The 23,866-nt window shown below is 45.6% G+C and overlaps 2 protein-coding genes across 3 annotated transcripts in view; both read left to right on the plus strand.

Annotated features, from left to right (window-relative positions):
• Nucleotides 1-3,069: 3,069 nt before the first annotated feature.
• ATP6V0A2 (ATPase H+ transporting V0 subunit a2) overlaps nt 3,070-23,866 on the plus strand; it is a 178,277-nt gene continuing 157,480 nt past the window's right edge. Inside the window, exons 1-2 of one of the 2 annotated variants that reach the window (XM_077293224.1) lie at nt 3,070-3,443; nt 17,738-17,816. In XM_077293224.1, coding sequence (XP_077149339.1) covers nt 3,327-3,443; nt 17,738-17,816 — 196 coding nt within the window. In that variant the 5' untranslated portion in view covers nt 3,070-3,326. The remainder of the gene's footprint in view (nt 3,444-17,737; nt 17,817-23,866) is intronic. The other variant, XM_077293223.1, reaches the window with a different exon arrangement.
• Nucleotides 11,425-15,386, plus strand: LOC143811475 (uncharacterized). Its single transcript, XM_077293222.1, has 2 exons — nt 11,425-12,817; nt 12,912-15,386. Exons 1-2 carry the CDS (start codon nt 11,944-11,946, stop codon nt 14,930-14,932), a joined length of 2,895 nt encoding a protein of 964 aa, XP_077149337.1. The 5' UTR covers nt 11,425-11,943; the 3' UTR covers nt 14,933-15,386.

The raw sequence follows: 23,866 nt of genomic DNA on the forward strand, positions 1-23,866 counted from the left end.
TGATTACAACGTTGCCAGGCATTGAACTGAAGGTCCAGGGAGCTTATATAGCAACACCCCTGACCTAACGACCCAGGTGAGCATACAAGGGATGGCAGACATTCCCAGAGTCAAATCACTAGTAACCACTAGAGGGAGCCAAAAAGGTAAATTCACATCAGGCTCCACTAAGTCTATGTAGTATGTACATTTGACTAGCCACCTGCTGTGAGGAAGAATGGCTATTGTTTCACTAGTGATGATGACAAAGCTTAATTACATTATAGCTTAGGGCTGCAAGTATTGGGGGAAGGAGACATATTGTTACAGGTGAACTCCCAGCACAAGAAAATACATAAATTACAGCTAATAGAAACCAGAGAACAGTTATATACATCCAATGGCATATTATTCAAATACAGGACAGGGCAAAAGTACATATCATGACAATCCCTTCCCCTCCCAATTTGTGTACGTACTAGGGACCTCTACAGGTCGCTGGTTAAGTACACACAGGCAGAGCGTAACTTACATGTGGCTTCATGCAGCCACGAATTGACACTGTAGCTCTCCCACATCATTGCCCAGGAAAACATCTGCAGGCAGACCACCCATCACCCCAACCACACATCGCCTGACCCCAAAACCAAAGTTCAGATCCACAGTGGCTGTGGGAATAGTCCTCCATTGTCCACCAGCCAGTTTAATGACAATCCCAGGTCCTCTATGAATTGCCTCAGGCCAAACCACTCGGGGATCAGCCAGTGTGATGAAAGCCCCTGAGTCACAAAATCCAATAAGTCTTTGTCCATCCAGCACGACCTCCTGCAAGTGCTTACCTCGATGAGCAGAAGTCGTCATAGCTGCAGGTCGCACACCATAAACTCCTAGTGGTGCAACATGGGTGGGTGAGGCACTAGGCCAGTCCTCACATAGTGGTGACACGTCTTCCTCCATGGCACTTGGCTGTACATAATTAATAATACGACTGGGTACAGGATCAATCCTCATTTGAACAGCTGGGCAGGAGGCTTGCAGATGCCCCAGCTGCCCACATCGATAGCATCTGTGCTGGGTCTCACTCCATCCAAGGCGTCCTCTTCAGAGGCGTGGGTTCAAATCCCACTGCTGCCACCAGTTTGTGACGGGGTGTACGGCAGAGCAAGAAGGGACAACAGGCCAAGGGATGATTCCACAGATTTATTATCAAGAACGCTGGAACAACACATGCAGGTAGATCTACAGAGTCCACAATTAGTCCAACGGAACAGGTTCGGGGGCACCTCCCGATAATCCTTGTGCCCGCTAACAAAGCAATAGTCCACACGAGTCCAAGGGATCCCAAACAATCTCACGAACGACGAGATATGTCCTCAGCTCAAGTCTCGCCCCGTTCGCTTCCGCAGTCCCAGATGGACGTGGGGTCTTGCCTCAGCTAAGAATCCCCACTCCTTCTCCTTCCAGGATCAACTCACATCTGATCTCAAAATAAGAATGGATTGTCTGAGCTCCTGGGATCCGCCCATGAAGGGGGGTAGGGGTCACACCTTCTATTCAATGGTTGGGTCCATCAGAAGATTCTAGACTGGTGGGCTCCACTTAGTCTATGTAGTATGTACATTTGACTAGCCACCTGCTGTGAGGAAGAATGGCTATTCTTTCACTAGTGATGATGACAAAGCTTAATTACATTATAGCTTAGGGCTGCAAGTATTGGGGGGAAGGAGACATTGTTACAGGTGAACTCCCAGCAGAAGAAAATACATAAATTACAGCTAATAGAAACCAGAGAACAGTTACATACATCAAATGGCATATTATTCAAATACAGGACAGGGCAAAAGTACATATCATGATAATCGGCATACTGAGTGAGAGGCTGTGGGGCCCTCATACTGAGTGAGAGGCTGTTGGGGCCGGCATACTGAGTGAGAGGCTGTGGGGGCCGGCATACTGAGAGGCTGTGGGGGCCGTCATACTTAGTGAGAGGCTGTGGGGGCCGGCATACTGAGTGAGAGACTGTGGGGGCCGACATACTGAGTGAGAGGCTGTGGGGGCCAGCATACTGAGTGAGAGGCTGTGGGGCCGACATACTGAGTGAGAGGCTGTGGGGGCCGACATACTGAGTGAGAGGCTGTGGGGGCCAGCATACTGAGTGAGAGGCTGTGGAGGTCGGCCGGGCATACTGACTGAGTGAGAGGCTGTAGGGGTCGGCATACTGAGTGAGAGTCTGGGCTGCCTGTATATAATAAGTGAAGAGTTGTGAACTTGTGGGGGCCATCATACTGTGTGTGGGCTGTGGGGGCCAGCATACTGAGTGAGAGGCTGTGGGGGCCAGCATACTGAGTGAGAGGCTGTAGGGGTCGGCATACTGAGTGAGAGGCTGTAGGGGTCGGCATACTGAGTGAGAGGCTGGGCTGCCTGTATATAATAAGTGAAGAGTTGTGGGGGCCATCATACTGTGTGTGGGCTGTGAAGGACATGATCCTGTGGGGGTATCATAAATGAGGGGTGGTGTGGGCAATCGTAGTGAGTCAGAGGCTGGGGGAGCATGCTGAGTGGGGTCTGTGAGGGCATCATACTGAGTGAGAGGTATTGGTACTGAGAGGGGGCTGGGCTGTATAATAATAAGTGAGGAGCTGTGGGAATCATAGTGAATGGGGGCTGTGAAGACATGCTACTGAGTGAGGGGGCCATCATACAAAAGGGGGCTGTGGGAGCATGATATAGAGGAGCCATCAGAGCATGTGGGGGCTGTGAATGCCATGATACTGTGTAGAGGACTGTGGGGGGTTATCATACTCAGTGGAGGGCTGTGTGTGTATCACATCGAGCGAGGGGGACATCATGCAGGGAGACCATCATAATGTATGGGGGCATGTTGGGGAATCATACTGAGTGGCCATGGGCCCTCATTCTTAGTGGGTCATCATACAGTGTGGGTCCATCATATTGTGATGGGGGCATCATACTGGTTGTGGGGGCACTATTGGGCTATCATACTGTATGTGTGGGATATTCTCTGATTATACCGGTCATGTAACCACGTGACATAACACACCACGTCACAGCACGTCAGCGCTCTCAGCCGACACTTCCCTATCCCACAGACAACTTTCCCTTCTGAGTCTGAGCGGCTCTAGTGATTCTGTCCTGTCCCGCTGTCACTCACCACGTGACCGTGACGTCACTCCAGGTCCTCATCCCGGAAGTTCTGTGTACAGAGAGGACTTGGAGGAAGCGACGTGGAGACAGCTGGGAGAGCCGGTCGCGGAGGCGTCACCTGTGCCGGAATTCGGTGACTTTCTCAGAGCACATGACAGGCTCCTGAGGTGCCGGAGTACAGGATGGGTTCTGTGTTCCGCAGTGAGGCTATGTGCCTGGCGCAGCTGTTCCTGCAGTCTGGCTCAGCCTATGACTGTGTCAGTGAGCTCGGGGAGATGGGGCTGGCGGAGTTCAGGGATGTGAGTATTGGTTCGGCGCTATCTTACTGTGTGGTTAGTATAGTGTTACCTCTGTGAGTGTAATAACGGCATACATGGTGCCAGGCACTGCCCCTGGTGCCCCAGTGCTATGTCTGTGAGAGTAATAACAGCATACATGGTGCCTGGCACTGCCCCTGGTGCCCCAGTGCTATATCTGTGAGTGTAATAGCAGCATACATGGTGCCTGGCACTGCCCCTGGTGCCCAAGTGCTATGTCTGTGTGAGTGTAATAACAGCATACATGGTGCCTGGCACTGCCCCTGGTGCCCAAGTGCTATGTCTGTGTGAGTGTAATAACAGCATACATGGTGCCAGGCACTGCCCCTGGTGCCCCAGTACTATGTCTGTGAGAGTAATAGCAGCATGCATGGTGCCTGGCACTGCCCCTGGTGCCCCAGTGCTATATCTGTGAGTGTAATAGCAGCATACATGGTGCCTGGCACTGCCCCTGGTGCCCCAGTACTATGTCTGTGAGAGTAATAGCAGCATACATGGTGCCTGGCACTGCCCCTGGTGCCCCAGTGCTATGTCTGTGAGTGTAATAGCAGCATACATGGTGCCTGGCACTGACCCTGCTGCCCCAGTGCTATGTCTGTGTGAGTGTAATAGCAGCATACATGGTGCCTGGCACTGCCCCTGGTGCCCCAGTGCTATGTCTGTGAGAGTAATAGCAGTATACATGGTGCCTGGCACTGCCCCTGGTGCCCCAGTGCTATGTCTGTGGTGTAATAACAGCATACATGGTGCCTGGCACTGCCCCTGCTGCCCCAGTGCTATGTCTGTGGTGTAATAACAGCATACATGGTGCCTGGCACTGCCCCTGCTGCCCCAGTGCTATGTCTGTGAGAGTAATAACAGCATACATGGTGCCTGGCACTGCCCCTGGTGCCCAAGTGCTATGTCTGTGTGAGTGTAATAACAGCATACATGGTGCCTGGCACTGCCCCTGGTGCCCCAGTGCTGTGTCTGTGGTGTAATAGCAGCATACATGGTGCCTGGCACTGCCCCTGGTGCCCCAGTGCTGTGTCTGTGGTGTAATAGCAGCATACATGGTGCCTGGCACTGCCCCTGGGGCTCCAGTACTATGTCTGTGGTGTAATAGCAGCATACATGGTGCCTGGCACTGCCCCTGGGGCTCCAGTGCTATATCTGTGGTGTAATAGCAGCATACATGGTGCCTGGCACTGCCCCTGGTGCCCCAGTGCCATGTCTGTGGTGTAATAGCCGCATACATGGTACCTGGCACTGCCACTGGTGCCCCAGTGTTATGTCTGTGGTGTAATAGCAGCTTACATGGTGCCTGGCACTGCCCCTGGGGCTCCAGTACTATGTCTGTGGTGTAATAGCAGTATACATGGTACCTGGCACTGCCCCTGCTGCCCCAGTGCTATGTCTGTGGTGTAATAGCAGCATACATGGTGCCTGGCACTGCCCCTGGTGCCCCAGTGCTATGTCTGTGGTGTAATAGCAGCATACATGGTGCCTGGCACTGCCCCTGGTGCCCCAGTGTTATGTCTGTGGTGTAATAGCAGCTTACATGGTGCCTGGCACTGCCTCTGCTGCCCCAGTGCTATGTCTGTGGTGTAATAGCAGCATACATGGTGCCTGGCACTGCCCCTGGTGCCCCAGTGCTATGTCTGTGGTGTAATAGCAGCATACATGGTGCCTGGCACTGCCCCTGGTGCCCCAGTGCTATGTCTGTGAGTGTAATAGCAGCATACATGGTGCCTGGCACTGCCCCTGGTGCCCCAGTGCTATGTCTGTCAGTGTAATAACGGCATACATGGTTCCTGGCACTGACCCTGGTGCCCCAGTGCTATGTCTGTGAGTGTAATAGCAGCATGTAAGGTGCCTGGCACTGCCCCTGGTGCCCCAGTGTTATGTCTGTGGTGTAATAGCAGCTTACATGGTGCCTGGCACTGCCCCTGGTGCCACAGTGCTATGTCTGTGGTGTAATAGCAGCATACATGGTGCCTGGCACTGCCCCTGGTGCTTCAGTGCTATGTCTGTGAGTGTAATAGCAGCATACATGGTACCTAGCACTACCCCTGGTGCCCCAGTGCTATGTCTGTGGTGTAATAGCAGCTTACATGGTGCCTGGCACTGCCCCTGGTGCCCCAGTGCTATGTCTGTGTGAGTGTAATAGCAGCATACATGGTGCCTGGCACTGCCCCTGGTGCCCCAGTGCCATGTCTGTGAGTGTAATAGCAGCATACATAGTGCCTGGCACTGACCCTGGTGCCCCAGTGCTATTTCTGTGAGTGTAATTGCAGCATACAGTACAGACCAAAAGTTTTGACACACCTTCTCATTTAAAGATTTTTCTATATTTTCAGGATTATGAAAATTGTACATTCACACTGAATGCATCAAAACTATGAATTAACACATGTGGAATTATATACTTATATACAGACTAGATGGTAGCCCGATTCTAACGCATCAGGTATTCTAGAATATGTATGTAGTTTATTTATGAAGATTTTAGAATAATACATTGAATACACAGGATTCGGCCGGCCGCGACCAATTAGCGAAGCGTGGTTCAAATCCCGCGCCAATTCACAGCCGGACTGCGCCTGTCGTTGATTGCTCGCGGCCGGCCACGGAGTATATAGCACAGGCCACGGAGTATATAGCACAGCCCACGGAGTATATAGCACAGGCCACGGAGTATATAGCACAGCCCACGGAGTATATAGCACAGCCCACGGAGTATATAGCACAGCCCACGGAGTATATAGCACAGCCCACGGAGTATATAGCACAGCCCACGGAGCGTATAACAGCCCACATAGCATATAACAGCCCACATAGCATATAACACAGCTCACGTAATATATAACAGCCCGCCCACGCAGTGTACAGCACAGGCCGCGCAATGTACAGCAATGTGGGCATCATATCCCTGTTAAAAAAAAAATAAAAAAATAATAAAATAAAAAATAGTTATATACTCCCCTTCCGTTGGCCCCCGGATCCAGGCGAAGCGTTTACCGATGCTCCTTGCGCGCTCCGGTCCCAAGAGTGCATTGCAGTCTCGCGAGATGATGACGTTGCGGTCTCGCGAGATCGCAGTGCATGGAGCCGTCACAGGAGCGTCTCGAGGAGCGGGAAAGGCCTGTTCTTGATCCGAGGGGCCGACGGACGGTGAGTATATAACTATTTTTTTTTTTTAAATTATTTTTAACATTAGATCTTTTTACTATTGATGCTGCATAGGCAGCATCAATAGCAAAAGTGGGTCACACAGGGTTAATAGCAGCGTTAACGGAGTGCATTACACCGCGGCTTAACGCGGTCCGTTAATGCTGCCATTAACTTTGTGTGAGCGCTTTAGTGAACACCATTAAAAAAAAAAAAAAGCAAAAAATCCATGGCTTTATCGTCATACTGCCGAACAAAAAGTGGAATAACACACGATCAAAAAGACGGATATAAATAAACATGGTACAGCTGAAAACATCTTGTCCCGCAAAAAACAAGCCTCCGCATAGCTCCATCAGTGGAAAAATAAAAAAGTTATAGCTCTTAGAATAAAGGGATGCAAAAGTAATTATTTTTTATAGAAAAGTCTTTATTGTATAAAAGCGCCAAAACATAAAAAAAAAAGATATAAATGAGGTATCGTTGTCACCGTACTGACCTGAATAACAAAATGCCTTATTAACTTTACCAGCCGAGGAACAATGTAAACGCCCCCCCCCCCCCCCCCCACCCCAAAAGAACTTCATGAACTGCTGGCTTTTGTTCATTCTGCCTCCCAAAAATCTGAATAAAAAGCGATCAAACAATGTCATATGCCTAAAAATGATACCAATAAAAATGTTAACTCGTCCCGCAAAAATCAAGACCTCACTTTACTCTGTGGGCCAAGGGAGGTTCTCACTAGTGATGAGCGAATATACTTGTTACTCGAGATTTCTCGAGCATGCTCGGGGGGTCCTCCGAGTATTTTTTAGTGCTCAGAGTTTTAGTTTTTCTTGCCGCAGCTGAATGATTTACATCTGATAGCCAGCATAAGTACATGTGGGGATTCCCTAGCAACCAGGCAACCCCCACATGTACTTATGCTGGCTAACAGAAGTAAATCATTCAGCTGCGGCAAGAAAAACTAAAACTCTGAGCACTAAAAAATACTCGGAGGACCCCCCGAGCATGCTCGAAATCTCGAGTAACGAGTATATTAGCTCATCACTAGTTCTCACCCCTCCTTGTGAGCAGTGCACATAAAAGCCATTCTATGCTACCTGTCCACATTGGACATCTCCTTTCTTAATCCTGCTCATACAGGTACTATACATATGACCAGGTTTTTAAATACATCAGATAGGGATTACATACATTAGGTAGGACTGCTCTAATACGGGTATACTTTGACATTTCGTAGAGTGGCTTAATATACATTTTTTGCAAAAAACGTATTGACCAAATACTGTGTTTTTCCATCTTTTTACTAGCACTTGCTGTTTACTGATATTTTCTGCAACAGAGTATTTTTTGGTTTTACTGTGCCTTTTTGTGTTTCAGTTTCTTGGTGGTGTGATCGGTGTCCCTACAGGCCTGTTCACTGTGTGCATGGCTCATGTGTTTGTTTTAACCAATTATAAACTTCCGTGAAGCAGTTGGGGGTTCAAAGTGCTCACCACACATCTAGATAAGTTCCTTTGGGGTCTAATTCCAAAATGGTGTCATTTGTGGGGGGTTTCCACTGTTTTAGGCACATCAGGGGCTCTCCAAACGCGACATGGCATCCGATCTTAATTCCAGCCAATCTTGCATTGAAAAGTCAAACTGCGCTCCTTCCCTTCCGAGCTCTGCCCTGCACCCAAACAGTGGTTTACCTGCATAGATGGGGTATTGACGTACTCAGAACAAATTGTACAACATCTTTTGGGGTCCAATTTCTCCTGTTACCCTTCGTAAAATAAAACAAATTGGATCTGAAGTAAATTTTTAGTGAAAAAAAGTTAAATGTTCATTTTTTTTCTTTAAACATTCCAAAAATCCCTGTGAAGCACCTGAAGGGCTAATAAACTTCTCGAATGTGGTTTTGAGCACCTTAAGGGGTGCAGTTTTTCGGATGGTGTCACTTTTGTGTGATGTTGTCCCTAAAAAAAAATAAATGGTGTTGTAAAAATAAGAAATCGCTGGTCAAATTTTAACCCTTATAACTTCCAAACAAAAAAAAATTTGGTTCCAAAATTGTGTTGATGTAAAGTAGACATGTGGGAAATGTTACTTAAGTATTTCGTGTGACATATCTCTGTGATTTAAGGGCATGAAAATTCAAAGTTGAAAAACTGCAAAATTTGCACCAAATTTCTGTTGTTTTTTTTTCACAAATAAACACAAGTCATATAAAAGAAATTTTACCACTATCATGAAGTACAATATGTCACAAGAAAACAATGTCACAATCACCGGAATCTATGGAAGCGTTCCAGAGTTATTCCCTTATAAAGGAACAGTGATCAGAATTGTAAAAATTGGCCTAGTCATTAACAAGCAAACCACCCTTGGGGGTAAGGGTATGTGCACACGTCCGGATTTCTTGCAGAAATTTCCTGAAGAAAACCGGAAATTTTCTGCAAGAAATCCGCATTTTTTTTTTTTTGCGTTTTTTTCCTGTTTTTTCCGCGTAATTAGCTTGCAGAATGCTAAAGTTTTCCAAGCGATCTGTAGCATCGCTTGGAAAACTGACTGACAAGTTGGTCACACTTGTCAAACATACTGTTTGACAAGTGTGACCAACTTGTTACTATAGATGCTGCTTATGCAGCATCTATACTAAAAGATAGAATGTTTAAAAATATTAAAAAAAATAAAAAATGGTTATACTCACCCAGACGATCTCCTCAGCGGCGTCCGTTCCTAGAGATGCCGGTGTGGTTTAGGACCTGTGATGACGTCGCGGCTTGTGATTGGTCGCGTGAGTCACATGAGCGGTCACGCGACCAATCACAAGACAGTGACATCATCACAGGTCCTGAACCACACCATCTATAGGAACCGAAGAGAGAGCATGCACCGGAGAGGCGGGAACACTTCGGGGGCCATCAGAGGGTGAGTATAGGACTATTTTTTATTTTAATTCTTTTTTTTCGACCAATTATATGGTGCCCAGTGCGTGGAGGAGAGTCTCCTCTCCTCCACCCTGGGTACCAACCGCACATGATCCGCTTACTTCCCGCATGGTGTGCACAGCCCCGTGCGGGAAGTAAGCAGATCAATGCACTCCTAGGTGTGCGGAATCCCCGCAATTCCGCATTTTTAATGAACATGTTGCTTTTTTTTCCCGCGATGCGATTTTTTTGCGGAAAAAATCGCAACATTTGCACAAAGAATGCAGAATACCCTGTAAATAATAGGAGGCATATGTAAGCGGTTTTTTTGCGTTTTTATCACGTTTTTATAGCGAAAAAACGCGAAAAATCCTGAACGTGTGCACATGGCCTTACTGTTTTACAAAGATAACAGAAGATAAACCGTAGGAGATAATATTAGGGGTTAATATTCGTCCTACATGAAGAGTCAATGCTTCAGACAACAGTTTGATTCTGGGCCTTCACAATTTACATCTGACATAATTTAAGAAAAAATGTTGACTCGTCACAACTTGTAACAAATTTTGATTTTTCATAGTCCGTTAAATCTCTTTGTCCCATTTTTCCTTGAGGAAGACCATCTGCCTAATAATTTTGCAGACCTTAATATCCTCAGGCCTCACCCCCTCATTACACAAACACACACCATTTGATCTGCTTCTTCTAATATGCATTCAGGTTAAGGCTATGTGCAGACGTTGCTGATTCTAATGTGTCTCCGCAGCGTTTTTTGATGCGTGGAATTGCAACAAATCCGCAGTGTAGTGCACAAGCAATGTTAGTCAATAGGAAATTGAGAATTGTGCACATGCTGCGGAAAAAAAAAACGTGTGGATTTGCAGCGTTTTATTTTCCGCAGCTTGTCAATTCTATTTGCGGATCTGCAGCCTTTCGGCACCCATTGAGTCAGGCAAAACCGCAGGTTTAAAAAAGATCTGCGGTTTTGCTGCGAAGTTGGGTGCAAGAAACGCTGCAGATCAGGAGGAGGAGTGTGTGGGCGGAGGCTGTGTGCGGAGATGTGCGTGTCTTTGTGCGAGTGTTTGTGTGTATCTGTGTGTGTCTGTGCATGTGTGTGTGGGGGTCTGCTGGGATATGTTTGTGGGTCTGTATGTAGGCAGGCATCGTCCGATGGGACTACTAGTCCCATCTGGCTATGCCTGCCACAGTGACAGCTAGCCGATGATGGGGAAGTAGTAGTAGGAAATTCTCACACAGCAGTGCCGTTAAGTGAGAGCATGAACTAATTGAACCCTTAGTGATAACACTGGAGGAGTCATTGTCTCCTGTCAGTGTCACTGGAGGCTTATAGAGCGGTCACATCTCCTGATATGACAGCTCTATAGGGGAGATCGTCGTGGGACGCTCGTTAATAAATGGACTACATCGCACAAGAGTGTATTTGTGTTGGTTTATTATTTTATTTTTTGCAGGAGATCGAGGGCGTCGCATGGAATGGCATAAAAATAAAGATGGGGAAAAATGTGTGTAGTGTTTTATTTCATTAAAATACTTTTTTACCCTTCGCCACGACAGCACCCCACATGAGAGAGAGGGATCCGCCCATAGGAACAGGAAACCTACAGAATAAAAGGAGGCGGTCCCCTCTCCTCCTCAGTTTAGGTTTCCTGTTTCTATGGGAACCCCGAAGTACCTGCAGTCCAAAAAAGGATTCCTGGGCCATGCACCCGCCTGCGTCAGTCTCTGGTGGAACGGCAGGGGCTGCGGTGCCAGAAGCAGCGGCGGGGGAGCCACTGTTTGCAGCCTCCCCCCTCGTCTGATCGTCGCCATGGTCCGGGTTCGGTACCGCTGGGCCGCCCGGATCCATGAGGACGCGCGCGCTCAGTGGCCGGCTTCTTATCCAGCAGCCGCCGCATGGTAAGGAGGAGCGGCGCGTCTAACCCGGAAGTCGCTGGAGCACTTCCGGGTTGGGTCCGGGGAGGCAGGAGATTCGGCGCCAGATTTAAAAGTGCAGCACTAGCGTCGGCCGGTGTGTGTAAGTATGGCTTCACCGGCCGATGTAGCGCACTTGTCTGCAACAGAGCAGTCTCCCAGTAAGGAGACAAGCGCCAGGAGCAGCACCAAAAGTGGAGATCGATCCCAGGAAAAACGATCTGCCACCAGACAGAAAGGTCTTTCAGCCAAGAATCCGCCTCCAGAACCGGTACCTGTCAGCTTCACTGGGTGAGTTTTAAAAGAGTCTCTTCCCATATGCTGATATATGTTCCTCCTATATCCCCTTCCTCTAGACTAAGAAAAGGACACATAAAACCAAACACAGAGAATGTGCCTTATGCTTGCAACCCCTCCCGGACTCATATACTAAGAGGTTATGTGCAGAGTGCATCGTACTGACCTTACGGCAAGAAAACGTAATGACCCCGTCTGACGTTAGAGCCATAATTCGTGAAGAGATGCAAGGTCTGGCCCATACAAGTAGCACCAGTACCCGCCAGCCCAGCAGGTCCCGATCTCCAGTAAGCTCGGAGTCAGAGGTAGTGCAAAAATCCTCTGATGAAGAGGAGTCCCAGCAAAGTTCATCAGAATATGAAGGAGGGCTTTGTCTACCAAATAGTAGCGTAGACAGTTTAATTAAAGCCGTCAGGAGCACGATGGGGTGCCCAGATGAGAAGGGAAAGAAGTCAGGGCAGGACATCATGTTCGCGGGATTAGGACAAAGAAAACGAAGGTCCTTCCCCACCATACCCACAATTAAGGAGCTGGTTAAGAAAGAGTGGGAAAAACAACATACAAGAGGATTCTTGCCATCCTCTGCTAAAAGACGCTACCCCTTCAGTGACGAAGAACTTAGTTCCTGGCAAAAAATTCCAAAAGTTGATGCGGCAGTGGCTTCAACTTCTAAACAGTCGGTCTTGCCTGTGGAGGACTCAGGGACTCTAACGGATCCGTTAGACCGAAAGGCAGAAGCCTTACTTAAGAGGTCATGGGAGGCAAATACGGGGGCATTCAGGCCAGCCATTGCTAGCACCTGCACTGCAAGGTCACTGCTAGTATGGACAGAGCAGCTGGAGGAACAAATTAGAGGTGGAGCTTCGAGGAATACAATTCTGTCGAAAATCCCTCTAATGAAAGACGCAGTAGCATTTCTAGCAGATGCGTCGGTAGATTCACTACGCCTAACAGCCAGGTCAGCCGGCCTAGTAAACACAGCACGGCGAGCACTCTGGTTGAAGAATTGGAAAGGGGACGCACAGGCCAAAGCAAAACTTTGCGCGATCCCCTGCCAGGGTGAGTTCCTATTTGGGAAAGCTCTGGACGAGCTCTTAAATAAAGCAGGAGAGCGGAAGAAAGGCTTCCCTAACCAGTACCTTCCCTCTTACAGGAGAGCTTTCAGGAGACGCCCCTTCACCAGGAATAAACCTACTGAGCAAAGGGAGCGCTGGGAGGCAAAGGATCCAAAACAAAAAGGTGCTCTGTTTTCCGGATCCTATAACCAAAAACGCAACAAGTACCGTTAATTATGAAGTGGGCGGTAGATTGAAGTATTTCTCTTCTAAATGGAAATTAATAACATCTAGTCCTTGGATTCTGGACATTATTGGGAATGGATTAAAGTTAGAATTTGATAGAATCCCTTGGGATTCTTTTATTGTAACATCTCCGAGAGGTCAACAACAACAAGAAGCTCTGGAATCAGAGATCCTATCGCTTCTATCTAAAAAAGTATTGATAGAAGTTCCCCGGGATCAAGAAGGGAGGGGGTTCTATTCCCCTTTATTCTTGATCAATAAACCGGATGGTTCATTCAGAACCATCATAAACCTCAAAAAACTAAATTCCTTTTTACGTAACCACACTTTCAAAATGGAATCCATTAGTTCTACCATCAAGCTTTTGTTCCCTAGGTGTGTCATGGCCGGGATAGACCTAAAAGATGCATACTATCATCTTCCAATACATGCCGAACACCAGCAGTATCTAAGAGTAGCGGTCATCCTGGAGGGACAGGTTCGTCACTTCCAATATGTGGCAATGCCATTTGGGCTTTCTATGGCCCCCCGCATTTTTACAAAAGTGATGTTAGAGGTAATGGCTCATCTACGCCAACGGGACACTTTAATAATACCCTACCTGGATGACTTTCTAGTAGTAGGGAATTCTGTAGCTCAATGTAAATTGCGGTTATCTAACACAATCTCATCCCTGCAGGAGTTGGGTTGGATTATCAACTTCGAAAAGTCCAGGCTGAATCCAGACACTACTCAAATGTTTCTAGGGATCCAGCTAGACTCAGTAAGTCAAAAAAGCTTCCTCCCGCATTCAAAGAAAAGGACTATACAGTCAAAGGTGTCAGAAGCGATAAAGAACCCCTACATGACACTAAGGAAGGCTATGTCCTTACTGGGATCATTGTCCTCATGTATCCCGGCTGTACCATGGGCTCAATTTCATACCCGCCAATTACAGTTCGAAGTACTGTCAGCCCAGGGGCGGGTAGGACACCTAGAGAGTAAACTAACTCTCTCTAGAGATGTCATAGAATCTCTATCCTGGTGGCTAGATATGGGACACCTTTCAGGGGGTGTACCATGGATAATAGATCCATCCAGAATAATTACTACAGACGCCAGCCCTACGGGATGGGGTGCACATATGGAGGATGATATAGTCCAGGATACCTGGAATCAGTCAGAATCATCATGTTCATCAAATTGGAAAGAGTTAACAGCAGTAGGGAAAGCCTTAAATTATTTTCTTCCACAGATCCAAGGAGCAGATGTAAGAGTTTTCTCAGACAACTCCACCACAGTGGCCTATGTAAACCGCCAGGGCGGTACACGGTCAGGAAGTCTGATGACCATCGCAGGAGAGATCTTCCAGTTCGCAGAGGCTCATCTTGCGTCCCTAACAGCCCTACACATCAGAGGCATAGAGAATACCAAAGCGGACTACCTCAGCCGAAACAGGCTGCGCCAGGGAGAATGGTCCTTAAACAGAGCCGTGTTCAGACTAATAACAAAAGCATGGGGAGTGCCTCAGATAGATCTATTTGCCACAAGAGGCAACAGACAGGTAGAAAGATTCGCTTCCCTGAACTCCATGGATCACCCAGACATGCTGGACTCTCTACACCATCCTTGGAACTTCAAACTGGCGTACGCCTTTCCTCCAATGTCTCTGATTCCGCTAGTGATCAGGAAGATCAGGAGGGAGCAAGCAAGGATAATCCTCATTGCACCCTTCTGGCCAAAAAGACCGTGGTTCTCCTGCCTCCAGAGCATGTGTCTATCCGATCCATGGATTCTTCCATTGGACAAGGAACTACTGTTCCAGGGGCCGTTTTTCCACCCGCAAGTGAAAGGGCTTCACTTGACGGCGTGGAACTTGAGCGGCAATTATTAACTTCAAGGGGTTTCTCAGAACAACTAGTAAACACCCTGCTACTAAGTAGGAAAAGATCTACCACCCTGATATATAGCAGGGTATGGAAAAAATTCTTAGACTTTCATACAGTACCATTCACTAAGCAGGTTCCGATAACACCTATTCTAGAGTTCCTACAAAAAGGTAGAGAATTAGGACTATCAGTGAACACCTTAAGAGTCCAGATATCAGCGTTAGGAGCCTTATATGGATATAATATAGCCGCTGATAGATTGGTCTCCAGATTCATTAAGTCTTGTGAACGGAGTAACCCAGTACATATTCCCCGTCTACCTCCGTGGGATTTAAATCTAGTGCTAGAAGCCTTAACCAGCTCCCCATTTGAGCCTCTAGATTCTATACCTCTAAATGTCCTCACATATAAGGTAGCCCTCTTGGTAGCCCTGACCTCAGCCAGACGTGTTAGTGACATCCAGGCACTGTCAGTAGACCCACCATTCTTACTGACATTCCATGACCGAATAGTCCTAAAACCAGACCCCTCATACCTCCCTAAGGTAGCATCCACCTACCACAGGTCACAGGAAATATTTCTCCCTTCCTTTTTTGATTCTCCTGTAACCCCTGAACAACATAAGTTCCACACCTTAGATGTCAGAAGAGCCATCCTGACTTATATAGAAAGGTGTCAAACATGGAGGGAGAGTAGGGCTCTGTTTATCTCCTTTCAGGGCCACAAGAAAGGACATGGGGTCACGAGAGCTACCATATCTCCGTGGATCAGAGATGCTATCTGCTTGGCCTATACATCGAAAGGCGAGATTCCTCCAGTGGGTATTAAAGCGCACTCAACACGAGCCATGGCTTCCTCCTGGGCGGAACAAGCGGATGTCCCGATCCATCTAATATGTAAGGCCGCAACTTGGTCTACACCTTCTACCTTTTACAACCATTATAGACTTGATCTATCTTCATCGTCTGATTTGACATTTGGTAGAGCTGTGCTTAGTACAGTTATCCCACCCGAGTAATGACTCTCTGAAAGTCTCTCATGTGGGGTGCTGTCGTGGCGAAGGGTAAAAAGCCGGATTACTCACCGGTAATGCTCTTTTAATGAGTCCACGACAGCACCCATTTACAACCCTCCCTGATTATGCACAGCCCTTTCTTTAATTCACAAATAATGGTTGTATAGAGTTTTTAAGATATTTTGCTGAATAAGAATTAATACTAAAGCTTTTGCGGTTCCCTTTTTATACTCTGTAAACTAAACTGAGGAGGAGAGGGGACCGCCTCCTTTTATTCTGTAGGTTTCCTGTTCCTATGGGCGGATCCCTCTCTCTCATGTGGGGTGCTGTCGTGGACTCATTAAAAGAGCATTACCGGTGAGTAATCCGGCTTATTCTGGCTGTGTTTATTTAACCCTTTCACAACTATAGGATTAGTAATGGATAGATGTCTTATTGACGCCTCTCCATTACTAAGCCGGCTTGATGTCACCTTACAATTCAAAGGTGACATCAACCCCACAAATATTACCCCTTAAGCCACCACTACAGGGCTGTGGGAAGAGAGAGAGGCTAAGTGCCGGAATTGGTGCATCTTAGAGATGCCCCATTTCTGGGGCGGCTGTGAGCTGGTGTTTGTAGCTGGGGGGAGAGCAATATCCATGGCCCCTTCCTAGGCTATGAATATCAGCCTGCAGCTGTCTGCATGGCCTTTTCTGGCTATTAATTATGGGGGAAACCCCACGTCGTTTTTTGGGGGGGTCCCCTTATTTTAATAGCCAGCTGCGTCCTGAGATTCATAGCCTGGGAAGCTCCACTGGTATTAACCCCTTCCTAGGCTATAAACATAAACCAGTCACAGGCTTTCCCTCTCTGGCGCAGAAAATTGTGCGGGAGCCACACCGTGTTTTTTATGGTTTTTTTTAAATTTATTAAGTTGAACAGATACTGCATTTAAGGCCGGGGTCACACTTGTGAGAAACTCGCACAAGTCTCGCACCTCAATACCCGGCACTGCCGCCAGCACAAGGGACCGGAGTGCACGGCTGCATGCATTTCTATGCAGCTGAGCGCTCCGGTCCCAAGTGTCGGCGGCAGTGCCCGATATTGATGTGAGAAACTTGTGCGAGTTTCTCGCAAGTGTGACCCGGGCCTAATGCAGATTTTGTGTGTGTTATGTCTATTACTAAACATCGGGCTTGGTATTATCTATAGATCTATCGATCTGTGTGTGTAAACATTATTCTTCAATGGAGTATGTAAATGAAGAGGTTGGACAATAAATGACATCACGATTCTTTTTTTTTTTTTGTTAAATAATAGATCTTTATTTAGCATACAAGAACGCATGAAAATCCGCATCAAATCCGTGCTGATTTTTACCTGCGTTTTCTGCCAAGAGATGCAGATTCTGCACAAAAAATTCCACGGGCATATCTGCAACGTGTGCACATACCCTTATACAGCTTGGAGTTGGAAAATTAGCTGAAAAATATGTTCAAAATTTTCATTTGCTTAATAATTGTGCACAGTGTAAATTATCCGGGGGTCCTATGAGTAATGACCCCCATGACTCATCACCTATCTCTATCATTTGAAAAGATCTTGACTGCAAAATGTAACATCAGTATTCAGATATTTGCATTTTTTTAGGTGATTAATTTGCAGTTACTTCAGTTCAGGAAGTTTTTTTTTTTTTGTTAAACATAACATATTTAGGCTTCTTGTCCATATACCAGGTTCTTAGTTACGGTACGTTCTTCTCACCGTATTGTTTACTACTCCCCATCTATAATAATTATTTATTTTCTTATAGCTCAATCCTCTTGTCAGCACATTCCAGAGGAAGTTTGTTGGTGAAGTAAAGAAGTGTGAAGAGCTTGAAAGAATATTGGGTATGTATATGTAAGAACATATTTCCACTGCTGCTTGCACCCCTGTCCTGACTTTGCCTGATACATTTATGATGCGGTATTCGTGCGCACACAGGGAAGAAAGGCCAAAAATTGTCATCAGAATCCGCAATGAAATCTGCATGCGTTAAATGCAGGTAATGTTGTCAGTTATGGTGTGGAGCTTAGTCGCCAAATTCATGGCCTGCATTGCTTTAAAGGGAACTTGTCACCTCGTAAAACACTATTCACCTGTAGATATAGGGTTAATATGCAGGTAAATTGCGTTACAATGCTGTTTTGCCACGTTACCAAAAGTGCGGCTACCCAGAGAGAATGAACTCATTTTCACTGCTTATTTTCGGCTGTATACATGAAGTTGAGGTGGGCACCAAGATCTTGTTGACTATTTCTTTCTGCCAGCCTCCAATACACTGAAAATATCCGACAGTGCACACAGTGACTCCGTCTACATCATTATAGTCAATGGCCCCTTCACTATATATGCCCGTATCCCGATTTGCAAGGCTTTGCACATATGCCCTGACAAAGCCACTGAACTTATGTTAAAACGCTATACGGGCATATCCTTATTTATATACTGCAGTCTGGAAAATAACACATACAATGACAAAATTGCGTTTTATTTTGTTTCTTTTCCTAAAATAAATTGCTAAAAGTTAATCAAGTTATATGCCACTTAAAGGGGTTGTCCATTCCTTTAAAACACAATTTAAATATTTCCAGAATTTTGTGAAAAACATCCAAACAAATCTACTCCTCCACATTTTATCCTATTAGTCTCCAAGTTTCTACTTCCAGCAGGGCGGCATCATGCTGCTGCCAATCAGCAGGTGCTGATTGGTGCAGTCTTCATGCGGACCTGTCACTAGATTTCACAATACAAATGTCCTAAGCTGCACCTTCCCCTGCACTCCATTGGTGAAATGTCACCAATTTTAGATTTAAAACGTTAAAGTGTTCTGCGTTGTATATGTGCTTACCTGTTAAAGGCTCCTGCACGAAGCCAAAAACTGGTTTGTGCTGTGAACACTGGTGTACGTTGTCTTCGGTAATGGAATCCTAATGACAATGCTTATACGGTAATGACAGTGCACTTGTACTCCTGTATTTTTCTATGCAGTGCAACTGTACTCCTGTATCTTTGTTGTACTCCTGTATCTTTGTTGTACTCCTGTATCTTTCTTGCACAGTGCACTTTATGCTAGCACACATAAGGGTGAAACTAAACCTTCCATATGCCAGTCTCGAATTTTAGTGCACTGGCTTAAGATGTGAACATTTCTTAAAAAGTGCACTTATGATTGCGCAGATTTGTGTGCCAAATTTTACAGCATTCTTTATACCACTTTTGTGTAGTAAAACTGATAATAAATTCCACTCGGCATACATGTGTATTTTGATATACTGGTTGTAGGAAGTGTGCCGACTGGCATTACACTTGTGTGCACTCAGTCCAATGATAGATTCATATGCACCATTAACCAATTTGCGCTCAACTCGGTAGGTCCTCCCACCAGGTCAAAAGGCAATATAAAAGTTCAGGCAGGAAAGCCAAGGCACCAAAGCAGCAGGTTCTTGGTGAAAAAAACCAAAACTCTTTATTCCATGTCAATTAGAAGTATAAGAGTAAGACAAAGGAAGCAACGTTTTGGCCATATGAGCTGTATGTATTTTTCTGAAACGTTGCCTGCTTGTCTTCCTGTTATGCTTTTAATTGACATGGAATAAAGAACAAGTTGTGTTTTTTTTGTTTTTTTTTCGTTTTGTTTGTCTACCAAAAACCTGCTGTTTTGATGCTTCTGCTTTCCTCAACTTGTGTGCACTCATCCAAAATCTTCATCTCTCCATGTGAATTATGACAGAGTAATAATTAGAAATTACAAAACCCCCTTATAAGTCAGATTACATACATATACACAATGCATGAACATCAATTTGTTCAGAAACATGAACGAGCAAGAAAGAAGTCTAGGGTTTAACCTCAATTCAACAGTAATGTTCTCATTTTATTTTAATTAGACTTGGAAATATTTCCTCCATGTGTCTTTTGTCTATCCAGTGTAAGAGCGGAACAAGCTGGCATAGGGGTCACCGGTATATGGTGTCTGTGAGTCAGGGAAACGGTCCATATTTCAAATGTATAAGGAGTGCCTGCAGCGTTTACCCTTGTAGTTATGCAAATTATTTTCTTTATTGACTCATATTAAAATAATAAGTGAATTAAGTACAACTACACCAACCATTTTCCACTTTTCCCAGGCCATCACTCATGAGGGCCTTTGGAAAATATTGTGACCTATGAAGGTAAAGGGTGTAGTTTTCTGTTAACATACAAGGACAGCATGGTGGCTCAGTGGTTAACACAGTTCGAGGTCCTGGTCCAAATCCCACCATGGATAACATCTGTCAGGAGTTTGTATGTTCTCCCCATTCTTCCACCGGTTTCCTCTGGGTACTGTGATTTCTCCCACACTCCAAAGACATACTGATAGGAAATGTAGGTTGTGAGCCCCAGTGGGGACATTGATTATGATGATGACTGTAAAGTGCTGTGGAAATGAATGGCGCTATATAAATGAGTAACATAAACTGCTAGCAGTAGTAGATAAGATATGCCATTACAATACGATTAGTGGAGTTTAATCTTTACAGCGATTTGCCTAGATTTCCGGCTATTGCTGCAGTCGTACCGGTGACCAGTCTCCTATGCATGGAGGGAAGTGCTTACAAGCGATTTCCAGTAGAACTTGCTGTTGCTGCTGTGAAGCTGGTTAGATTGCGTCAATGCCCCTGCTTCTCTTCAGTACCGCAGACACAAAGCTGCCTCTGCTTGCAACATGGCAGAGCGCACAGTGTTGGTCAGCGGCTAGCTGATGCTGCTGGTTTATACTGTCACTCATGGAAAAGCTCAGCAACCCTGAGACTAAGGAGTTGGATTTTCTGATGTGATCTCACCCTACAAAAGGCTCTTTATATTCTAATTGGCAAGTCCTTTTTTCCCTCCCTGATGAAAATCACACATCCTGTAATATTCTCCATAGTACGCTCATGATTTACATTATCTAATCTGTAGCACATGGTCACCTCACACTCCCCTAATCTGTCGGATCACAAAGAACTGTCTAGATGACATCCTGGCATGAACGTTTCCACACATCATTTTAGTATCAAAGAATTTAAAGTAAAAAAATAATGAAAAGGTCATGAACTGGTCCCCGAGCTTTAATCTCTGCATTCCCCTGCATTGTATTGTATTAAGAATAACAGCAAATGAAACATTAAAAAAGTAAAGTTAGTGTGCAAGGGTGAATACACTCAACTAGTATAACTGCATAATATCAGAAATCATATTAAGTTTTGTACTTAGAGATTTGCTTTTTCTTTTTTTTATTAGTCTGGAGGTTGACCTTACTCACCCCCTGGCTCTCCAGCGCTGCTTCTTCACTGCTGCCCTTGGTCTGTCTTGACATGGCTGCAGTGGTGGCGTCATTGCGGCATATAGAATAGGAGTATGTTCTGCACTCGGGATAGGTTTCTGGTGCTACGTGTTATACTGTGATACTCTGCACTCAATATTCATTTAAAAAAGGTGTCTTTATTAGATCAGCTTTTGGTTTTCGTATATTTACATAAGAACATGGAAACACCAACTGGAGCACACATACTTCTACCAAGAGATAGGCCGTGACCAAGGTCCTGGATGGGCCAAAACGTTGGCCTCTCCTGTATATATGGAAACCATAGATCATCTCCGAATAAACACATCTTTCTAAATGCTTACTGATTGCTATGGTTATTGTATTACTGCAGCATAAACCCGCTGCTGCCAATCATTGGTCTTAGCAGTCATAGCATTATAGGTGGTACAAGACCGCTGAACCCGTCATCACTAACTGGGCGCAGCTGCAGAGAGGCAACACTGACACAATGCAGCTGAGTAAATCTGATTTTATCATTTTTACCCCTACTAAGCCTTTGCACTAATAGAAGGTTAAAATGGAAAACCCCTTTATTTTGTCAGTTTTTTTAACTCGTGAATTTTTTCATAAACAGGCTTATAATTTCTGGTCATAAAACACTTCCATTTTTTTTTTTCAAACTTAGAGCACCAATCCAGCGGTGTTTGTTGTTGTTTTTTTTTTCCAGTGCTGTAGTGAGCCTTTAAATGGGTCATTCCACAACTAGTGGACCAGTTTTAAAAATCGTCCCCACTCGACCTTCTCTGATTTTGCTGAAAATTTATAAGGATGTACATGTATGTTTGAAAAGAGGTTCTGTAAATTTTTAGGGCCAGATCTCAAATACATTGGGCACTGTTGACCTTTCACTGGAGGTTCCACCAAGCCTGCGGCTTCAGCTAAGAGGATTTTGCAAACTTTGGCACATAGCCATTAGAGTTCTATACTGGCTATGATGCTGAAATTTGGCAAACTAGCTCAACTTTTGCTTCTAAACACGATAAAATTATTACCGGCTATGACAAAACAATATTTCGGCTGCAATTTTGTGTCAAAGTAGCTTGAAAAACGCGTCACATAAAATTTATGCCAAACTTTGCCCATATATAACTCAAGACCAAAAACCAATAGTAACTGGTGCTTTGCCCTGTACACCAAACATCTACTTGACTTTGCATTGCTGCAATATCACGGTCAAAGCATATGTATTTGTGGAAATATTCACACCCACATATGATGATAAAAGAATTTTACCTATTTTTAGGTCAAACTTCTCAAAAAGGGTACCCCTAAAATATGTTAATTCTGATATCATTAGAAAGAGCACATTTTTCTCTACAAGGATCATTGTGTTTTTTTGGAGTCTCTCAGTTTAAGAAAAGAAAAATGCCACTGAACATGGTGTTATTTATTAATACGCAATGAATGGTAACTGCATTATTCAAACCCTTGCGTTGGTCCATGGTGGTTATACCACAACCAATTCCCTAAGAATTGGTATTATAATCCTATTAAGAATTGTAATAATGCTGTCTTTTGAGAATTTATCGCCCCATCGCCTAGGAGCCATGGCCGATAAGCCCCAGATGTATCCTGAAAGATGAGAAAAAGAGGTTAGATTATACTTACCCCGAGTGCGGTCCCGGTTCTGTTCTGGTCCGATGGGGGTCGCGGTCCGGTCCGAGGCCTCCTAGCTTCATATAATGACGTCCTCTTCTTGTCTTCACGCCGCAGCTCCGGCGCAGGCATACTTTGTCTGCCCTGTTGAGGGTAGAGCAAAGTACTGCAGTGCGCAGGCGCCTGGCCTCTCTGACCTTTCCCTCAACAGGGCAGACAAAGTATGCCTGCGCTGGAGCCGCAGCGCGAAGACAAGAAGAGGACATCATTGTAAGAAGATGGGAGGCCCCGGACCGGACCGCGACCCCCATCGGACCAGAACAGAACCGGGATCGCCCCTGGGTGAGTATAATCTAACCTCTTTTTCTCATCTTTCAGGATACATCGGGGCTTATCTACAGCATGACAGAATGCTGTAGATAAGCCCCTGATGCCGGTGGCCTTAACTCACCTTCGATTTTGGGGGTGACAGGTTCCCTTTAATCAACTGTATAGTGCCCTTGGCCATGTATTTGCACTTCACATCAGGGACAGCTAAAAACAGTTCATCGATATACATTCTAAACAACCCCTTTAATGAAAGCACCACTGGAGTAAGATGCCCCCACCTATTATAAGTGTTATGCACCTCCACCACTGTTACTCCAGTCAATGACTCAAGTACATTTCCTGGGTACTGTATTACATAAAATTAGCATACATTTTGATGAATTTACCAGGTGGGCATTGTCTCCCACCCAACTCCATCCACTTTGGCAAAGTTGGGTGGCACTACAATGCCAAAAGTCACAGAATGTTTGTACAACTTTTGAGTTGCCAACATTTTGGGTGACATTCAAGGTGTTTTACACCAGTATTCTGGGGAAAACGCCTTGATTCGGGTCCTACTGTATGCGAGTGTATGCATAATGCCTGTGGGTCATTCCATGTCAAGTGGACCAGTGGTCCCCACTC

Source organism: Ranitomeya variabilis, chromosome 1 (assembly GCF_051348905.1).
Source record: "Ranitomeya variabilis isolate aRanVar5 chromosome 1, aRanVar5.hap1, whole genome shotgun sequence".
In the NCBI taxonomy this organism is placed as follows: Eukaryota; Metazoa; Chordata; class Amphibia; order Anura; family Dendrobatidae; genus Ranitomeya; species Ranitomeya variabilis.

What these genes read in the sequence shown, in the direction of transcription:
- LOC143811475 (XM_077293222.1), top strand. Translation starts at nt 11,944, where the DNA reads ATGACCCCGTCTGACGTTAGAGCCATAATTCGTGAAGAGATGCAAGGT. An exon ending in TTGCGCGATCCCCTGCCAGG is followed by an intron (nt 12,818 to 12,911) that starts GTGAGTTCCTAT and finishes TCCCTCTTACAG; the next exon opens with GAGAGCTTTCAGGAGACGCC.